The sequence below is a fragment of the Musca vetustissima genome, unplaced genomic scaffold (assembly GCF_032173495.1).
Source record: "Musca vetustissima isolate MV318-11 ecotype Yass unplaced genomic scaffold, APGP_CSIRO_Mvet_v1 utg3152, whole genome shotgun sequence".
Taxonomy (NCBI): Eukaryota; Metazoa; Arthropoda; class Insecta; order Diptera; family Muscidae; genus Musca; species Musca vetustissima.
Window position 1 is genome coordinate 136617 of NW_026880211.1, and position 22637 is coordinate 159253.

At 32.9% G+C, this 22637-nt stretch overlaps 1 protein-coding gene across 3 annotated transcripts in view; it reads right to left on the reverse strand.

Annotated features, from left to right (window-relative positions):
• Positions 1-2105: 2105 nt before the first annotated feature.
• Positions 2106-22637, reverse strand: part of LOC133325678 (transcription factor AP-2-epsilon) — a 92481-nt gene continuing 71949 nt past the window's right edge. For 2 of the 3 annotated variants that reach the window (XM_061534403.1, XM_061534402.1), the window contains 7 exons: positions 5812-6042; positions 5542-5709; positions 3877-4084; positions 3337-3526; positions 2998-3262; positions 2294-2461; positions 2106-2223 (listed from right to left, as the gene is read on the reverse strand). In XM_061534403.1, the coding sequence (XP_061390387.1) occupies positions 2113-2223; positions 2294-2461; positions 2998-3262; positions 3337-3526; positions 3877-4084; positions 5542-5709; positions 5812-6042 (1341 nt within the window). In that variant the 3' untranslated portion in view covers positions 2106-2112. Of the gene's footprint in view, positions 2224-2293; positions 2462-2997; positions 3263-3336; positions 3527-3876; positions 4085-5541; positions 5728-5811; positions 6043-22637 lie in introns of all 3 variants that reach the window. The other variant, XM_061534400.1, reaches the window with a different exon arrangement.

The window sequence follows — 22637 nt, forward strand, 5'->3', positions numbered from 1 at the left end:
CGAAATATGAACATATTGCATATAATTTAAATTCATTTCTACAAAATGAATTGTTCTTGTCAAAATCTTAAAATATTGGTAATAAATAATAAGTTGGGTGGAAGCTGTGATGGTGGTAATGTAGAAAAATGGGTTGAAGCCAACGAGTTTTTTTGTGTTCTTTCCTCATTTGTGGCTAAACTACACAACGCACGCATATGTGATCAGTGACTAAGTTTCAGAATACCCCATGGACTATATGGTTCTATTGTATGATTTTTCGATATAATCTATAATGATAATTTTTATGTATTGTAACTGCAATATATTTAGTCATTTTTAACGTCGAAACTCTTATCCGATGAATCTACCGATATTTAACAATCATCTAAAAGAATTTGCAGAAGAAAGCGTCGTATATTTTAGAAGATTTAGGCAAACCCGTATTCCCTTAACCATACTAAAAATCGAAAATTCAAATAAACGTTTTGTCTTTATTAAAAAAAATATTTTATTTTATTTTCAGATATCTTCATGCTTCTATTTGTTTTTCGCGACTATTATACCCTATTTCCATGTGATTTGACAAGTATGCAAAGAAAACAAATGTGTTTATCCGTTTGTGAACAAATTCGCGAATTACAACAAATAGGAATTCCTTTAATTTATATTTGAAATACAAGATTTAAAATCGCTATAACTTTTGTGCGCAGCATCCGAATTTGTGAACGCAAACAGATTTCGTAACAAAAATCATAAATGTGCTCGCAATAAAATTTTTCAATTTTTTTAATGGAATTTTAAAAGAATTTTGTAATTTCCCATATATTTTTGTCTATAAAAATGTTATTGCATTAAATTTCAAAAAAACTTTAAACTGCGAATAAAAATAACTTGGCGGGTAATGTGGACCAGTATGTGTGGGTAATGAGGATCAGTAAATTAAAGGTTGGTTGTGATAAATTTCAATTTATTGCACTCTGGGTAACAATGAATGCAAAAATATATGGGTTCATGTTTTGGAATAGTCCCCCTTTAAGGGTACCGCCCCATCACCTGTAATTTCGCATATCGAGATTTCATGAGGACGAGTTCGAAACATGGGCGCATTTAATATGCGAGGAGGTGTTCCTTGCATATTAAATGCGCCCATGTTTCGAGCTCGTCCGAAGTTACTCTATTGTGTAAGAATTTTATTGTTTAAATAAAATTTATCCTAGCATTACATCAGTCGGATCTCTGAATGCATGTACCTACGTACATGATTGGCTGTGAATATACAATAAATAAATGCCTTAAAGACCATAGTCCAAAATTTGCGTATTCAAGCAAATTTAACCTTATCCCATTTCAATGCAGTGATTTTACTTACGTTTACATTCAGATAGGTAAATGATTTTGGCTTACCTGGACTGAAAAAATTGCAAGTGTTTGTTCAAGTAAGTCAAAGCTACTTTATTACCATTCTTGCTCTTGACCTTTCAAATGAAACAGTTATTAAGTAGTTGCAGTAGATAATTTTTATTTATTTAATAAAAACAACTAATCTTACTAGTCTATGCTTTAGCATTATAAATAGAATATGTTTACTAAATTTATACTTTGTATTCGATAAATTACAATAGTTTGCAATCGGGATCTCTAGAGGGAAAAGTCTTTACCATAGTAATAAATGTCTTTTGTTGTCCTCGGTATCTTTACAACGGACAATATTGTGTGTGTGTGTATTTGTGTTAATTGGCAAGAGTGTCGTGTTTGTGTATTCGTGTTGGTGCATATATGTACTATTCTAAACGTCACTGCGTACGTATCAATGGAATGCATTCTCTACTTATTTACTAACCGAAATGATATCGGTTTCAAAATTAAACTATTATTTTACATGGACATGTGTGTACATTAAAACGATCTTATGAACAATACTAGGTATGTAATTGAATACCTTTGACTTACTGCTACATACATATGCATATGTACATATACATAAAAAGTGTACCATTATAGAACTAAATGCAATTACTATGAATCCTTTTGGGTGTGCTGCGCCACTGTGTGGGTGTGCTGCGCCAGTGCGCGTCGGGAGTTAAGAAAGCGTTTCGAACGCTAGTAATTGTGTGTATGATATTGGTTTTATCATTTTTTATCGTTATCTAACTTGTTTTTATCAAGAGATGAGGATACCATCCCTCCTCCATTCGACGGATATAATTTCTCCAAATAATTAAGAGACTCGTTGAGGAAAGTCTGTTATGTTATAGGAAGTTGGTATTAATTGAGTTTTACAATTGCTAAGTTAACATGCAATGCAACCTACCTGAAATGCGTGAAGAACAGCCATAATGGCGGGTGATCCAAATCCATGGGTAATCAACGAGAAATGTGTTAAATGTCGTTGCATTGATGGCTCCAATAGATGCTGTGACCGTGTTCCGTATTGTGTGGTGCGGTCCTGGCTAAGTACCTGCATTAGTTCCTTGGTAATCTGATAAAAAAACAATATAAATTGGATAAATGGTTAATGGATACACAATGAAAGTCAAATGTTAGAAATGCTTTATGTCATAACACAATTTAATGGTAGAGTTTTAAATTAGTAAGATTACAAAGTGGATCTGTTTTATCTGTTTATTGAATCACGTCGGTAAAAAGGAATATAATCAACAGCCGCAAATCTAGTGTTATTAATATTCTTGTTATACACATTATTTATTGGCTAATTTTTTCATAAATATTCCAATTTTGTACTTCTCCGTTAGTTCGTTTGGTTTTAAACATTTTTATATTTAGATCAGACAGAAGGATTGAAAATGTTAAAAAAAAACTCTTTCTTCGTTTCTAACATCTTTTAAAGTTTGCCAATTGTACAAACATGTTTAAAACACACTTCCGGTTAAATACGCATGAAGATAACTATATATGTTGATTTATTATAACGTTTTAAGCTTTTTTCAGCACTTATTTCAATGTTTCTTTTTTGTGAAATAATTAAAGAAATAATTACTTCAATTTATTATTTACCTGTTGCGAGTGCAGTAGGAGCTCCTTCCGCCTATATGATTCTTGCGGTTCCGTATTGTGCCGTACAATGTATTCTGCCAATTGTCTCGCAGGAAATTCAGTTTCACATACAAAGTGAAAATCCTTCGCTAAATGTGCCGCTTCTCCTTCTACTAAAGATGTCAAGAGCGTGACATTTGCTGCTTTACGTCTGCCCGCTGGTAAGTTTAAGCCGATTTTCTCCAGTTTTTCTCTCAGAAGCCTGCCACCGTTCTTACTCTTTGCTCTATATTAAACCAAAAATTATATGTTACAAAATTATTTTGTGCTAAAACGGACATGGATCCACGTTAAACAAACCTCCTTAAAACACCACCCAGCAGGGATGCGTTTAGACATTCAGGGGGAGATAGCCTTCTTTGCACTTCAGCAATGGTTACCTTATATTTTGAAGTGCTAGACAAAAGACTCAGACGGCCGGGAACAGCACAAAATACCTCGCTGGGCGAACCTGAGCTAATATTTCCTACATCCTTCCCACTTTTCATACCTACAAAAGAAATACAATACAAATGTTAGAACCATAGTGGTGATCATGTCGAGCAATCCTGCCAATTAGAGGTCATGTTACATTAGGCATGTTAGATGAGCTCTCGCTCTCTTCATTGCTCTCCGTCAAAAAGGAATATTAACATTTCATTGTTCTTTGGCTGTTTAAAGTAAATACACTCTACCCCAAATACACATCCGGGTGTTTGTTAGTAAACGCCCATATTGTTGTACCAATTTTTGCACAACATTTCTACATGAAACCACAACAGAGATTTACCATCAGATCCGTTGTTGTGAATGTGTACTTATGTGTACAGAATACATACAATAATATGTATGTGTACTTACTCTTAATTAGAGGTAGATCTGACATAAAGGCTACATTGTCGTCCATGCCTGGGTTTTGGCCGTCGTCTACAGCATTTTGAAGAGCTTGATGTAAAGCTAGCGGATCGTGATCATGTCCAAGGCGCCCTCCATGTGTTGTTCCAGTTGATATCGCACTGCCATAATCCCCGCGGCGGTCTGAATATGGAAATCCATGTGATAGCTGTGTCTGAGGAGAATACTATGAATTAATAAAATATCTACTTATTATTATCTGAACTGAACGTGTATAGTGTCAAAGGATATGTATCAAGAGTTTCGGAAAAAAAATTAATAGAAAATATCGTAATCAAATGGCCAAAATTCGAAATCCTCCTAAATTTATAAATATTTGTATTTTTATATTTTGCAAGAATATTATTTCAACTATTTAATATTTTAAGCACTTTCATGACATTCGGAGGCAAAATGAATGTTTTAATCTTTAATAAATCAAACACAATTAAATTTTTTACTTGTATTTTTTGTTGTATTATTGGGACACTATCGGTGGTAAATAAATTGAGAACATCTGGTTTTTATCTATTGAGATAAAAGCCACAAAAGAGCGGTTGAGTGAACTTTACATAAAATTTAAAATTTTGGCCAGTCCTCTTATTATGGGTCACTCACGCGACATTTTTAATTTCGCAGGTTTTATTTCTGCAATCTTTACATTGGTAGTTTTTAGTTTTATGCTTAGTTTTTATGCTACGAACAAGAAGAAAAATGAGAAATATTTTTTTTCTTTATAATTTTTCCTGCTACTTCACGTATCTAAGTACAATGAAAGAAAAAGTCTTCGACTTTGGTTTACCTTCTTTCGGAAATGCCTATATATAACCCACCCATTTACAAGTCACTTGTCCCAAAAGAAAATATATCTGGATTAATCATTCGATGTCTACATGACCATAATAAAGTTCGGTTTATTATCATCAACATTTATTTGGTTTCATGTAAAATCGTCCGATCAAATAGTCAATCCTCCATACATCACAGCCTTACGAACTGTGATTGAAGCAAATGGTTGAGAGTTCACGTTCGAGTGTGTGTGTCTCACAAAACGTTAAGGGATAACATAAAGAGCATAAGAATGTCTATGAGCAACAAGAAAAAAAGACGAAGAAGACAAGGATAACAAATTGTTGAAATATTTTGTAGAAAATGTTTATGCAAAAGTTCGTTTATTACAAGCAAATAAATAACACACTTGCCTTCGGAGTTTAAGGTTTGTGGTGTTTAAGGGTTGAATTATGCTTCAGCTTGGCCAATCTCAAGTACGTCGAATGCCAACAAGCAGATATTGGAGGGTAATTATGAGTATTTAATGGAAGAAATTGCCAACTGAAAATGGGGTTTGTATCAGATAACCCTGTTAATAAATGAGTTGTCTTGACTGACTACTACGTACACATGAACTGATGCCTTGTTTTTGTTTGAGAGAATTTCTCAAATTCTTTGTACAAAGATTATCCCAAGAAAATGTGAGGAATGTTGCAAAAATTTTAGCTCAATGTAAATAGGGTGTGGGTCTGTGTCAGATGTTATATGTAGTCCCTGCAATGGATTACGCGGGGAGTTGTTGAACTCAAAATGAAAAAGCAAATAACACAATTGCAACTACATGAATATGATTATACATACCACATGTCCCTGGAGTTCGGCTTCTCTGTGGGATCTGTGAATGCCCAATTGATCCTGAGTAGACCTCAGACCAGCTAATTGATTGTAGTGGTGGAGGGGTGTGTGATGCAGCGTAGGTAATGGTTGGCCATATGGATCTGTTCCCAGGTACTCCAGAGCTCCATGATTCTGTAAGTATGCAGGTATCTAATCATCGTTAGTATAATTTTAATGTTATATCATATATTTATTTAATAAAACAAATAACTTCTTCAAATTAGCAATAATTACCTGTTGTTGTGGAGGACTCTGTGTAGAATGATGAAACGGAGGTGGGAAGTACGGAGGTTGAAAGTCGGATTGCAATGATTGATGATGCATTGTAGCCGCCGAACTGTGAGTTCCGCTATGACCACCGTGGCCAGCTGTCGGACCACCTCTACTAGCATGGCTACCAGTGTGCGTTGTATAGGCTGGACTGTTGCTTGATAGCCCCAAACTGCCGTGACTAGTCAAACGTTCCTAAAATATAATACAAAAACATTCATTTTTTATCGATATAATAAATATTACGTAACTTTCAAATCCTTATTTAATTAAAACGGATGTATATGCCGTGGCATAATCACAGAAGAAGACCATGGCATAATTACAGAAGGTAGTCTCATCTATGTATGTCGATTGGCATATTTTCAGTAAATTAAACAAAATATATTTTCTAAAATTGAACATTGCTCTCAAGATTTAACCATGGTTGTTGGTTGTTACATTGTATATTTATAAGTTTTAGAGGCAGGAAATTTCAAAATATTTATAAATATAAATTATTTAGCAAATTTTTGTCACTGAACACATGATATGCGTACATTTCGAAGGAAGATATTTTCATTTAAATTTTGAAAGCTGAATACTGTCAAAGGAAAATTTATGAAAAAATTGGAAACATTTGACTACATGGGACTACCTTGTATAATTATGCCATGATTTACCAAGTTAACCTACTTTATGAGGATTTATTTGACATATATGCAAAGGAATCGACAATTGAAACCCACTGGCTTTACGAAATCCGGTTAAATGTAAACGTACTTGATATATATTAAAATAATAAAATTAATATCACTATCTGCCAAATAATGTTTCGAAGACCTTTATTGAATTGAATATCTTCTAGACTGCCTTGGGTTGTTTGAGGGATATTAAGAAAAGATTTAAATTTCTTGACTAAGGTTTGCAACTTATATTAAACCAGTAAGGAAAGTAGTAAAGTCGGACGGGGCCGACTATATGATACCCTTCACCACTATGGGTATATTAAACAGGACTATTAACATGAAATTGGATGAAATAAAATATGTGATATTTATCTAAATGTGAATCTACCTAGTTTTATCCATAAAGTATGTAAATCGACTTCAAACAAACATAAATAGGTTATCCGTTGGGCTATGTCTGTACTTCTACAAAACGCAACTACGTAATTCTATGCTCAATTTTGTAAGTTGTGCAAAATTTCATGTCAATTTGACTAACTGATGAGTTTGATGCCCAATTTGCTTGAAATCGGGCGAAAATATATGTGGAAGCTCTACCCAAATATTAAGCGATTTCAAACAAACTTGTCACAGGTTACCCAAATATTAAGCGATTTCAAACAAACTTGTCACAGGTTACCCAAATATTAAGCGATTTCAAACAAACTTGTCACAGGTTAGGTTATACTAATTTCAGAACGTTTTGTTCCTATCAGCCTATTGGTTCCTTGGTGCGTCAATCAATCTAAAATCAATCTATAATAGAACGGAGCTATATCTAAATCTGGGCCGATTTTCACGAAACAAGGCAGACATCACTCAAGGCTCAATTCAGTACGTTATGCCAAATTTCGTGCAAATCGAAGGATATATAGGGACTTTGGTGCACCATTTACATGAAATCGGACGAAACTATATATGGGAGCTATATCTAAATCTTGACCTATTTTCACGAAACTTGGCAGCCATCATCCTAGACCTAAATGATTAGGCTGTACCAAATTTCGTGCAAATCGAAAGATATATAGGGACTTTGGGGCACCATTTACATGAAATCGGACGAAACTATATATGGGAGCTATATCTAAATCAGGACCGATTTTCATGAAACTTGGCAGACATCATTCTAGGCTCAATTAAGTACGTTATGCCAAAATTCGTGAAATTCGAAGGTTAATAGGTACTTTGTGCACCATTTTCATGAAATCGGACGAAACTATATATGGGAGCTATATCTTTATCTGGACCGATTTTCTCGAAACTGGGCAGACATCATTCTAGGCTGAATTCAGTACGTTATGCCAAGTTGCGTGCAAATCAAAAGATATGTGGGGACTTTGGGCCACCATTTACATGAAATCGGACGAAACTATATATGGGAGCTATATCTAAATCTGGACCGATTTTTACGAAACTTGGCAGACATCATTCTAGACCTAAATGATTAGGCTGTACCAAATTTCGTGCAAATCGAAAGATATATAGGGACCGTTTACATTAAATCGGTTAAATAAATATAAGGGAGCTATATCTAAATCTGAATCGATTTTTCCCAATTTCAATAGGGTTCGTCCTTGGGCCAAATAAGTGACCTATGCTAAATTTCATCCAATTCGGATTATAAATGCGACCTGTACTTTGTTTACAATTTTACATCGACAGACAGACGGACGGACGGACGGACATGCATAAATCGACTCAGAAAGTGATTCTATGCATATTCTCAAAAGGAACCATGTGTCTATTTCGTTTCCTTTTGCCTGTTACAAACATATGCACAAAGACATAATACCCTGTACCACAGTGTGGTGAAGGGTATAAAAATCCAAATGATATAAATGCATGTGTTGGTGGTATTGCATCACTTTTTCCTTTTTGGCTGAGAATACTAAAGATGAAGGTTATTTATCCATATATTTGTTTACGTTACATTACAAGGCTTATCGAGGCCGGGTCAACTAAAATTTCATATATATAATATTTTATAAATATTTTATTGGGCATTCATTTGTAGGGTGGAGATTTCCATCACTATGCAAATAAGGGTTCAAGCCAACAAGGTTTTTATTGTTCATTCCTGATTTGTTACAGAACTACACAATACACACACATTTGTAGAAAGACTAAAGAAAATACCCAATATGGTTATAACGTATGCTTTTTCGATATATCCATCCAATAAACGGGACGCGTAACCAGTTAATACAACAATTTGATTATAAAATTAGTGATCCTGCTTCTCAAAAATGTGACCCACCACATTTTCTTAGTAATTGGAGATGAAAAACATTTCATTAAAACCCTATTTTTGAATCTAATGAGCCCAGCTGTGTTCGTATTTTAAAAGCGATGTGTTTCGGCACCCATTAAACTTTAACGAATTTTAAAAATCATTATAAGGGACTGTGGTAATTACGACATCAATCTTAAATTATCTTTAAGGACGTGTGTGGCCTAGACCAAATCGTGTTATGTTATTTCTGAATGTAATTTCTGGTGTAATTGGTTGTCAAGACATAAAATTGCCGCACTTAGGACTAAGAATGGCGTTTTGGTATGATTTATGACCCGGTGGACTTATCTGTGGCGACCGTAATAATGACATGATAACCGTCTAATTGAAATCACAAGTTGACACCATTTCCATTGAAGTAACTCTTCGGTAAACAGATAATTTCACGTTCTGGGTCAATCTATTGACAACAAAAATCCTATGATATTACATCGTTAGACTTTTGCCTGTGGTAATATGTAAAGTCTAAAGTTTATGAGACAATTCTGCATCGATTCAGGCTTTGACTCACGCGTGTGAGTTATTAGTTGTAATGATTGAGCAAAACGTCGAAAAATGGACACCACAGATGGATCGTATTTGATAGATACAATCATCACAATTGAGAAAAAAAAAATATTCTTTCTAATAATAATAAACGTTCCCCATTCAAATAGAATTGTATGTGTGTTTATTTTTCATTAAAAAATTAATTAAAAATTAAATATTTTATAAATCAAACAAAATTTTTGTTTGTAATTCCCACTTAATATATTTAGTAATATTTTACGAGTACTATGAAATTGCCACAATGAAAATTGCAAGTATGAAGTGTATATCAATTATGTAGTAGTTTTATAAAATGATATAAGTAACATTTTATGTCGATATAATCATGACATTCTGAATGTTAGAATCATGAACGAGCTTTGGAATTTTGGTCATACATTCTCAAGACTTCTAAGATAAACCTGTATCGGTCTATAAACCTGTATCGTGGTGTACATTCAAAATTCCTTAAGGCGGTCGGATAATTTATATGGGGACTATGTTACAGCATGCGGTGGTAGTAGGTTATTCATACTCTTAACCCTTTCAGTGTCAAACATTTTTTTGTCGGAATAAAAATCTCAAGTTTTGTATTTAAAATCATATAAAGGCATAGAGTTTAGAAAAAATAGCAATTTTTATTTTAACCCTCGGACAGTTTCGTCTGTCTTCCAGCAAAAACAAAAACATCAATAGTAACGGTACATAGGATAACCGAAAAATCGCAAAGAAGAAGAGTACTTTTAAATTTCGAATATATTCGACAAAAACCCTTCAAGGGTTAAAGAAATAAAGTTCAAAAAAACGTTCACATATGGTGTCTAATTTCTGAGAAGAAGTTTTTTATTCACCTGTAATCCTTTATGCCAAATTATAGCCACTTCGAGGTGAAAATTCGGTCAAAGATTTAAAAAATATTAAAACATGGATTATTAAATAGAAGCAATTGAAAAACTAGACAAATGTCTTCAAAATACCGAATATTAAGCGGTACTGTTGTATGGGAGCTATGAGCATTTTCAATAACAAACATTCATAAATATTGAGGATCCCTAATATTAAATAGAAGCAATTCTGTTGAAAAATGTGCCAAATATCTTCAAAATACCGAATATTTGGGAGTACTGGGGGCTACCCTAAAAAGTGAACTAATATTGAGCATTTTCAATACCAAAAATACAAAATTTCAAAGCTCATTTATTAATATCTATCGTGGAGGGTAAATAACGCTTACTGAATGTTTCTAATATTGGAAAACCTTTTAAATATATAAGTAATATTTTATTTAATTCCGAATCCTACATCAAGACTATTGATGCCTATCTTATATGTGCCTTTATTTAAATTTATTTTATATTATATATACGAAGAAGGCAAAACAATGTTGAAATTAATGACATAATTTTCTAAATCAACAATTTTCTAATCAGAATCAAATTGTAGATATTCAGAACTGTTGTTTTAGGGGAGCTCTGATGAATGTCAAGATATTACAAACGATCCGTATTAGGCATTATGTTCCATTAGTAACAGTAATCTATTAAAGTAAGTCGATGTCCGTTAAAATCAGCACAAGAAAGGAGGTTATGTATTTTTAAAATTGTTATGCTGCACCTAATTATGTTGAAATGTATGCTAAACTTCTGATGTAACGTTTATCTATACCAAAAATATTTTCATTGTTATTTCTTATATACAAAAATTGATTTGCAAGTATTAATAGGAATTGAAATACTAATCTGAAATTGCGAAAATTATTCCTTAACAATATTGCTAAGTCAAGACAACGTTTACCGGGTCACCTAGTAAGAATAATCAAAATTAGATATTGCGGCCGAAAAACAACAACAACAACAAATTTTATCCAATTCACCATTTCTGTTTAATTGGAGTTATTGGACCACGAAAATATCTTTGTTTTTTTTGGTCACTTCGTAAATTTTTAAGTGAAAAGATGCATATTTCACTTATTTTAGTATATTTCTAAATAAGGAACTAAAAAGTTATAATACAAAAATGATTTTTTTTATTTTGCTCATTTTCGAAATCTTATTTAATTTCTAATAATCTTCTCCATAATATAATAAAATGTATACGGCTTGATATCATAAATTCATTGTACAGTCCGAAGAAAAATAAATTTTCGCTTCATTTGCCTTTCACTTTAAGACATATCTGATTTATACAAATATCAGATACTTTAAATATTATGGGTATTTGATAATTTAGATTACTGGCCCTAGATTAAAGCGAGATTAGCTTTACCTGAACATCTATAACTGCTGCCATATCCACATAAGCGAGAGTCATGTTTTACAAATTTTATAAAATTATGTTTACTTTTTCATGATTTCTCTCAATTTAATTAGTTATATTTGTGTCAGAATTGTCAGACAATTATTTTGACATTGATTTCACAGTCATTCCTTTATAGCACAATTGTCAAGTTCTTTTTTTGATGTTTACACAAATCAATTTGTCTTATGGCACATAAACGTTTATATATCACCACTATTGTTTTCGGTTGAGGGAATAGTCAGTATTGGCACTTTAATGATTTAACACCGTTGATAGCTACGCAAGAACTAACCGTTGACTGAAAAGATTTGCCATCTAACACCAACGGTAGGCAAAAAGAAGAAAAACAACAACATTATTGTTAATGTTAACAATAGAGGCAAAGGGAAGCTGGGCATAGCTACGACGACGGCAACGAACACAACGACGCCGACGATTGGAAACCCGATGTCAGAACACAATAATGTCAGAACTCACAAGGAGCGACAAGGAATTCTGCTATGTGCACTCACAGTGGTTTAGGAGGCGTCATAAGCAACAATGTCACCCCTGTAGCATGCGTTATTTCAATCAACTTTTTCTGTTCCCTGTACAATAGTTTGCATTACATACATATGTACAACGACAAGGTCAAAATGTACATTGGTGTATGTGCGTTGCTTTGTTAATAAATTTTAATTGTATTTAAAGAGCATTTCATCGACGATGGCATTCAAACAGTATGAAGTATGATGAGACTCGCTGCCAACAGTTATAATTATAACCAGGCTTCTTGTATTCTTGTGTAGGTTGGCCAACCTATAGCGTAGAAACGCCCTTTGGCGATATTCAGTAGCTGTGCGATTGGTGGTTGCAAAAACATGTCGATGTTGATGTTAAAATTGAAAACTGGATTCCAAAGTACTTAGGCTTAGTGTATTAATGAGTGTGTATTAATTTGAGTGTTCAAATGCAACAAAACAAAATTAATAATAAATATCAATAAAATGTTCGATTAATTCCATTTAATATCTGATGTATTAGTTATGTTAATCTGATAAGAAAATGTTACATCCGAGATTATGGGATGGCATACATACAATCCTCTCTTCGCATTTTCTGCATAGCTAAATTAATATAGCCACTGTCTATATCAAAAACTAATTTCAACAGATGTTAATAATTGTTATGGAATTCAGTGAATATGAATAATTAGTTTAAGTTGGAGAATTGTCAAACAACAAATATATTAAATTATTCTATTACGGTTTTGAGTAGATATAAAGTGATTGTTTCGGTTCGACAAACACATTTAATTTGAGATGGGTATTTCGTATTGAACTCTACCATATTTATTACGAAAATGTATTGAACACTATTTAAATACATATGTTTTAATGTAGATATAAAATAAGCAAAGGGTTACGGTGACCATCAATCATGTTGCAGGAAGTAAAAACGATAATATACTCTCACAATACAAGGACACTATATCTCCTTCCATGGGGGTATGAAATATAAAAAGCAACCAAAAATAATATTGTTAGAACAGTGTCGCCTAATGGTGCCGCATCCACATTTGGCCACGTCTATGCAAATCGACTTTTAAACGTGAAAATTGCACAAAAGGTTTTCTTTTGCACACTCGCACACACATACAAATGTTCATTGAAAGATTAAAGTCCTTAAAAAGCACGGCTAACAAATATTGTCGTTAAGGTTATCGAAAAGCCATTTTGACATCCGCCAAATACGTTTTGTTGTATTGTGTATTTACGAGGACAATACAACTCCCAACTTTCCGCTCTCAAGCGTTTGCTGATGAGCTTAGTTATCGTTGTCTAATGTTCCGATTGTTATGATGTATGCAGGCAGACAGACAGCAGTCAGTACGCTACCTGCAAAGAGAAATCCCAATATCTTAAGTCAGCAAAGTGTGCTAAGAGCAGTTACCCCTTTAAAGAAAAGAATAAGGCGCGTATTCTAATGTAGTATATTGAGAGGAAATATGCGAATATTCCTTTGGGTTTATAAAAAATAACTTTTGAAATGGCCACTGAACCGAATCGCAAATACGTACGTATAATAATGTGAACGTTCTTATATATGCGTTTGCAGCTACAGCGGCAGATTGTTAAGCTTCTGTGCATGTCGCACACTTGTTTCTGTTGTTGCCGAAGCGATTGACATTAATTTGACATAAACGCTAGCATTTAGTGGCGAATAGCATTTAAAGGCAACAAGTTTATTATTACCTTTGTCGAATGAACTACTCATAGGCATTGTGATCCTAATATGGTCGTTCATAACAAGTGAAAAGAATGACGACAAACAAACGCATGCACCCATTCAACATATTTTGTCGGCATATAGTATTGTTATGCAGACTAAATAAATATGTAGTTAATGTGGTGTCGAATTTTATTCGAACATTTGTGGTTACTTTAAATATGATGATATGTTCGTATTTAAATAAACAATAACAAACTTGTCAACATGAAAACAATTCATAAGATTTTCTAATATTGTTGGTGACCCATATGTCCATCACCGCCCGAATATACGAACTGGTATTGAGTAAATAGGAAATAAAAATTGTATATAATAAACATGTAATCAATGATAAGTTGCAATAATCGGTTCGGCAATAAACAGCAGAAAAATAACCCCCCATTCTCGATTGTAATTTTCAAGATTTTCAATGGGCTGGTAAATCAATACCAATACTTCTTAAGGTTTGTAACATATATATTTGAAGATTTAAAAAGGAAGAAAAATAATTTACAAAAATTTTTTGTTGTTGTTTTTTGTAATTAAAGAGAAGTCCTTATTTTTGATGGCGGGCATTATTACTCCTCACTGGAAAATCGGAATCCGAAAACTCCAACGATGTTAGAAAGAGTACATGTCTGGCTCTCGTATGAACTAGGATTATTGACTTCGCTCTAAAATTAACAAAATGGCGGACCTTTGAAAAAATATTTTTGGAAAATCGCCGATTTTTTACCAAAAACCAAGTCAAAAAGTAAGGAAGATCTTCACCGATTGACTTTATCCTAGTTCATACCATAGCTATACACTCACAGAGAAACGTGTAAAAATTTGGAATCGATTGGTTTATTAGTTTTTGAGTTATCGTGCCCGCCATTCGCAAAAGAGAAAAACGCGTTTAAAGTTTGAGAAGCCCTTCAGCCGTCACTTGATGCTGACACGCCTTTAGGTTAATGAGGAGAATTTATTCAATATTTCTAATTTTAACTGTAACGCCGTTGATGTATATATATATGTGTATATTTATTCTGCAATATTGTTATATGGCCAATATAGTCTATTTTTTATATTAAATTTTCAATAAGTCGACATTTTGCTTTCGAATATTTGTAACATATATAGTCAACGCCCTGTATAACGATTGATATATTGTCAGGCCCATTAGTTATATACCAAAAGAGAAAATATATTAATTAACGTAATAACAGTTATAAAACCTGTTTTCATATTATTTAAGGCTAGTCCATTATTTTTGATACCCGTTATACCCAGTATATAAATTTGGAAAATGTTCGTCAGTGCAAAAAGTCGACTATTTTGCTCATACGTTATATCCCGAATTCGCTAGACTGAGTATTCGTTATAGCGGTCTTCGACTGTACTGATAAAAGTGTTGGTTGATGCGCGGAAAAGTTATGGAGGCTTTCACACTAGATTTACGGAGTGAGCCAATTTGGGTCATTTCAAATTTAATCACTATACTTTAATATTTATTTTTAACCCTTTGTGGCCCAATGTTGCCCACAGGCAACAAAATATTTTAGAGCTTATATTTAATATGTATCTAGTAGATATATATTATTTGGATTTCATATGTAAAGACCTGGTTATGGACGATACATATCAAAAGAAAAATCAAAAAAATTCAAAATTTTGGTAAAGTTATAAGCTTTCAATAAAGAGAAGATGGTAAATTTGTGTACAGTACTAATTTGTGTATAAAGTCCAATTTTTTTAATCGCTAAGTATTCAAATTGTATGAATTATGCCATCAAAATTATTTTTGGTTCTTGTAAAAATGAATATAGGGACTAATTTTGAATAAATTTTCTTTCGATTATGCATTTGGTTTTCTTGATATTGGACTTTCATTTTCCGAAAGAATGTACTGTATCTCCCGAATGCAAGGATGTAGAGATGTCAAATTTTATGCATATCCTAGGATATTGGGATAGTTGCATTAAATCTGTGAACAGAAATTTGTTCTAAGATTGCACAAAAATATTCGGGGCTCAAAGTGTTACAAATATAGCTTGTGTTTTATCTCCCCCGCAGAACTCTTCATGCGATGTTTTACCAGTTATTGTGTATTTGCAATTTATTTTCAGAATATTTTTCTTTTGTTGAAAAAACTAAAAGATCAATCAGATAATGAATGCGATATAATTGATATCGATCAACGTGAAATTCGTTTTAAAACTTGTAACAGGGAAAGAGGTAGTGCTATTTCTGATCCTGAAAACGAATATGAAATTTTTCGTTGCAAATCTCCTAGTAAAAAAGAACGAGAATTATTTCTGTCTTCGATTTTGATGTAATTGATACATCCCTGGATAACGAAATAGCTGCTGATGGGACTTTTTGAGAAACATTTTACGAAGGCAAAAACGTTGGTATATCACCGATTTATACCACATTCAAATACGTTTAAGGTCCAACTGCCTATGCAAAAAGGGGCATTTTAGGCTTGGTTCATCAAGTAGCACATTCGTGTTGATACTTGACGAAGGTATGATGGCGGATATAAAAACATGTACCGAACCCGAAGCCCATCAAGTACTGAATGACAAAGAATGGGCGGTTACAAAATCACAATTATGGGCTTTTATAAAAATTTTATTTTCTAGAGAAGCATATGAGGCTGAAAATTTGAAGTGGTCATGTTTGTGGTGTCCAAAGTGTGTTCAGCCTTTTTCGCTCAGACAATGTCTAGATAATTTTTTTTGGAGGTCAATATCATGAAAAGTTTGCAAAAACAGATCAATTAATACACAACACTTAAATTTTTCTCATGTATTATAATAATTCCCGAGTTAAAGATCGGCTTCAGCTATGTTACAATATTGGCAATGTTGCCCAATTTTTGCCCAATATATAAAGAAATATTTGAAATGGTGTGTGTCCAACAACTCTAGGGTTTCATTTTGGTGCGCATATATACAGACATCTGTATGCGCCTATAATTACTACAATCTGATTGATAGAGAAACAGTCAACCAAATTGTCCTATAGCAACACTACTGGTGTGCCAACAATAGGTTGATAATTGTTTTTTGTTCGTAAAGATAAACCACAATAGCTAGAGCAAGGTGGCCCCAAGCAAACCAAAACCAACCAAAGAAGACGAAAACCGTTCTGAACGTGGCCCATGAGCTGGACACGCACTAACACAGAAACATACTCGACTTGATTGCGACTTACGAATTCAAATAATTTTGATTGATTACTTTGGATTATCTTGTCATTTACCAACATCAAATAAAATATTTATCAAAATAGAAACTGGTTTCTCGGTCATCGATTTGTTCCTCACCCATCGCTGGCATTTCTTACTTCGCTCAGACTCTAGGCGCTTGTTTAATTTTCAAAAAAATATAAACAAAAAACTTAATACATTATAGATTCCGAGTAAAACACTCATAGGCACATAATTACTGTACGCGGTAGTATCGCATATCACCCAATATTACACTGCCAGGCAGTCAGTCTTTTATTCAGTTAGGTCAACTAGTTATTTCACTTCATCGATTCTTTTTTCTGCTGATTGCCAATATGTGTGTGTGTTTTTTATGTTTGAATACGCATGACGATTTCGAAACCCGACTTCAGCACGGCAGGTCGTATCGTAAGTATGATATTTATTAATTTGATTTGTGATTACTAAAATTTTGATTTGTTTTTGGTGGCTGCGGCGACGTTGTTTCTTATAAAAAAATAATAGTGTATTGATGTGTATATAAACGCCACAGCAGCCGTGTACAGCGCTGCTTCACAACTATTAGAGAGTTCTTTAGCTTTTCAAAATAAATGTTGACCCTTCCACTCGTATGAAACGTTATTGGCGCTGGTAGCTGTATCTGCATGTGTGTCTGCTTTGTTTTAAATAAATATTTCGATACTTTACACTTCTTACACATACGCAAAACTATTTCTGTATTTTTTTGTTTCCTTGCCTTAGTACACAATTGTTAGGAATACATGATACTTCAATTCTATTGTTTGGAATGAATTTGCTGGAATTGAAAAAAAAACTGTGGTCAATACTCCCGTAATTCAATTTTTGTTTTTATTCGAGCCATTAAAGTTGTCGAACGACCACAAGAGCTATTTAAATAGTTTCGTACTCACATACATACGGTACATACGCATATTTTTATCACTCAACTGGTAAGTCAGTTTCTATGTACATATGTTCATGAGAACCTTTAAAGTTGGGAATCGAAAATGTGAAATTTTATCCACTTTTGAACCGATCAATTGTCAATAAAAGTACTTTGGCTTTAAAATTAAGTTCAAGTACTGCGAAAATGTTTATTTTTATCAGCCGAAGAAACGGCCATAACCACTCGACAGACCCAGTATCAAGCAACTATTCAACAACAACGCACCCATGGAATACGCGAGTGTACAAACACACGTATACAATCTGTATAATGACAACAGTTCAATGATCTTTATGCCGATTGTTGCATTTTAGTAAAAATTTAGTCTGTTTAGCCCTACTTTCGCTTATACCATAGACAGACGACAGCCTTAATTTGCATTAAAAATTTCTTAATTTGAATTAATATTTACCCCTGACAGACGAGAGTTTCTGCATTTACGAAACAGTTTTTTGCTTCAAAACAATTGTTTGTCTGTGTGTAGGATGAACATTTTTTACATTTGTTTCGATGTTTTTCGGGATCACATCTTTAGGAAATAGATACATGACATAAAGGAGGAATAGCAACTATGATCTTAGCATAACAGCTCCTAATTTACAAAATGGTTGAAATTTGCCTTCAGTTTATTTTCATAAATATAAATAAATTTGACAAGAAACAATTTATTTTTAACAGCATTGCCATATTGAAATTGCCTAATTCAGTTTTATTTTGTGCACTAAAAACACATAAAAATGAGGAGAATGTACTAGTTAATTTGAATTAACACTAGATTGCCGAAGGCAGTCATTTTGACCGTTTTTCAATTTCAAGTACAAAGAAAATTGTGTATATTATGACCAAGCTTTTTAAAAATTGGTGACATTTTGTACCACATAGAACTACGTTTATTAATCATAGTAGCTGCTTCCTCCCCTCTTTCATTCCCCGTATTCACATGTGCTATACCTATATTGCCTAAAAGCGGTCATTTTGACCTTTTGTGAAATATTAAATAATCAGACTACTTTTATTATTGTATAAAGTAAATTTCTTATATGACCAGATCAGTACAACAACATTGAAACCCGTTTGCTACTCTAGAAACACAAACGAACATACAAATCGGGAAAATAAATTTTATATTTCCAGTCGATGTCACTCTTAGAGTAAAGACTTCCTCTTTTTCGAACATTTTGTCCGCGCTCTTATTTTTGAAAGGGGGAAACTCGAGAGACCTACCACCGAAATAATAACAACGTTTTGTATGATTGTAAATAATGTAAAAATATTAAAAAATTAGTTAAAAAAATTTCTTAACACAATAAAATTTTTTTCAAAATGAGGTCATTTTGACCGATTTTAGGCAATATAGGTATATACAAAATTCCCGTCTTTCTAGTGTTAAGGCCGTTAATGCAAATTAAGGCTGTCGTCTGTCTAGGCTATTAGAAGGCAAACTAAAATATATTTCGAATGCCGAAATGGACTGTCATTAACTCATGTGCTTTAAGGATTTCAAATCGTATACTGTGCACGGTATATAAAACAAATTTTAGGGAAAAAATCTACGACATATACAATATGCCATTCAAAATAGTATGTATCACGATTTTATGAAGCGAAGGGCCACTTTTTTTAAATAAAGACCATAACACCAAATAACATCTCTGAAATATTATATGCATATAATTTGGCCGTCTCTAGATTTCATCCAAACCGATCATATTTTTTTATTTTTTTTAAATAAAGTAACAATTTGAATTCAGAGGTATATGCAAAATGTCTTTGCCTCATAATACTGGAACGATTCTAATCGTTCGTCTGACAAACAAATATAAACTGAATATAAATGCAGACAGACTGAAATATATTCGCTCAAATACAATTACATACTCAAAACATAGTACAATGTAACACAGTGTGGGGAGGATATTACTATTTAATATTCGTATCCCTTTATATTAATCTAAAGACTTAAGATCCAAGCACAAACAATATTAAAGACAAATTAAAAGTACAGATGGCGCATATTGGTTCGTGTAGCGAAGACATCAACCGATTATAACTGTGCGTTACCAACTTATCAATCAGTCTGAAAGAAATCTAATTAAAAATACAGTCGGAATCGTTTATAACTTTAATGAAATCCAAAAGTCCCGAATTCAGTTTCTATGAAATATATATTTTCCATTTTTTCTATGTATATGACACGAAAAATTTAATTTATTTTATTATTTATATATTTAATAAACCAAATACATTTATATATTTAATAAACAAAATACATTTATATATTTAATAAACAAAATATATGTATATAGTTTATAACGACTAAATTCGCGATTTCGACTGTATAGTAATAATATGATTACAGATGTGAAATCAGGTTTGGGAAATCAGTTTAAATTAATCCAAAATGGCGCATTAAATATAAGAAAAACTAAATATTTTATTTCTTTGCATTATTTAAAATAAAATAGCATGAAATCGTATTTTTTATGTATTATGGTCTTAAACTATAGCATACCTTAATTATATTTGAATTATAGCCAATTTGGTTGAAAAACGTGCTCGAAATCCCAAAGCTACCGAATAAAGGGGTGTCCGTTTACGTGGGGCCTACCCCGAAACCTGAGTAGATATTGATAGTTTTTGGTACGAAGATTGCAAACACCATTGGGATTCAAAAACTAAATTAAAGGCAATTTGGTTGAAAAACGCGAAAAAATCTGTATAAAACCAACATTAGGGGAATGCCGTTATATGGGGGCTACCCTAAATAGTGAACCAAAATTAATAATTTTTGGTAAGAATATGCCCTACACAATACGAACCCATAATACCAAATTACAGTCTAATATCATCATCAGCGTGCAATGTTGGTAAAAGTCAATTTTATTTTTTATTTGTAATGGAAATTTTCAACGCCTATTTTTATCGACAATAACTCTTAAGTTTATGAACTGTCGCAGATGGTCGCAAAATTCTGCACAGAGAACAAGGCGTCGATTGGAGGTGTACGTTGTGTAACTCAAACTTTTTGTAAAAACTCGTATTTATAACTTTTAGATGCGGAATTTTTAATGGTTATATTAAAGAGTGTACAAATTTTAATTTTCATTATAATCAGCAATTTCATCTGTGTAATTGTCCTCCATTTCATGTTAATATTTTGAGGCATGTCAATGTTATATAACATTTTTTAAATATAAATTATATTCACAAAAACATGAAATTTTGATTTTGACCTCATATTATTTGACCAACAATGTTATAAAATTTAAAAGCTCAAAGTGTCCAGATTTGAAATATATAACGTTTTTACGGTTCTACCTAAAATTGTCTTTTTGCCAAAAAATTTGATTCCTGGCCCATAGTGTTTGTATGGGCCAATATTTTCTATAATTGTATAGACATATTAGTTCAACAAGTGTCCGTTTTTACATATGAGGGTCGTAACTAAATTCATGCGTATGCGTACTAATTTATTCACCTCAAAAGTTAAATACATGTATTTCAATGAATGTTACCCAAATACGCATTGTATATTTTGGATTTTTTGTTTTTTTGCAAGGTGTATTTAATAAGATGTAAGTGACAATCATATGGTTTTAAACTTTGTTTCTAAAGCAAATTGTCAAAAACATTTTCAATATTACATTTCGATTTCAAAAATGGTATTTAAATTTAGGCTTTTTATATCCTTCACCACACTGTGGTACAGGGTATTATGTCTTTGTGCATATGTTTGTAACAGGCAAAAATAATCGAGATAGACCCATGGTTCCTTTTGAGAATATGCATAGAATCACTTTTTGAGTCGATTTATGCATGTCCGTCTATCCGTCCGTCCGTCTGTCTGTCCGTTCGTCCATGTATTTTTGTTAACAAAGTACAGGTCGCATTTATGATCCGATTTGGATGAAATTTGGCACAGGTCACTTAATTGGCCCAAGGACGAACCCTATTGGAATTGGAAAAAATCGGTCCACGTTTAGGCATAGCTCCCATATAAGGGTACCTCAAAATTTTCGGTATTTTGAGGTTCTTGAGCGCGTTTTTTATTGGGTAGCAAATCTCCCTACCAAAAATTATAAATAAAGGTCAATTTTTTCGGATAGCACCCATATAAGATTACCCCCAATTTTCGGTATTTTGGGGGTTTTGATCGCATTTTCCGACCGAATTCGCTGAAATTTGGTACTTTGTGTTCTTATTGGGTAGAAAATCTCCCTACCAAAAATTATAAATAACGGTTCATTTTTTCGCATAGCCCCCATATAAGGGTACCCCCAAATTTTCGGTATTTTGAGGTTCTTGAGCGCGTTTTTTAACTGAATTCGCTGAAATTTTGTACTTTGAGTTCTTATTGGGTAGCAAATCTCCCTACCAAAAATTATAAATAAAGGTCAATTTTTTCGGATAGCCCCCATATAAGATTACCCCCAATTTTCGGTATTTTGGGGGTTTTGATCAGCGTTCGAAAATAAACATTATGGTACCGTTCCATAGTGTTCTGTACCGTACCAAGGTGGATAGGTACACTAAAATAACGTACTGTACCGG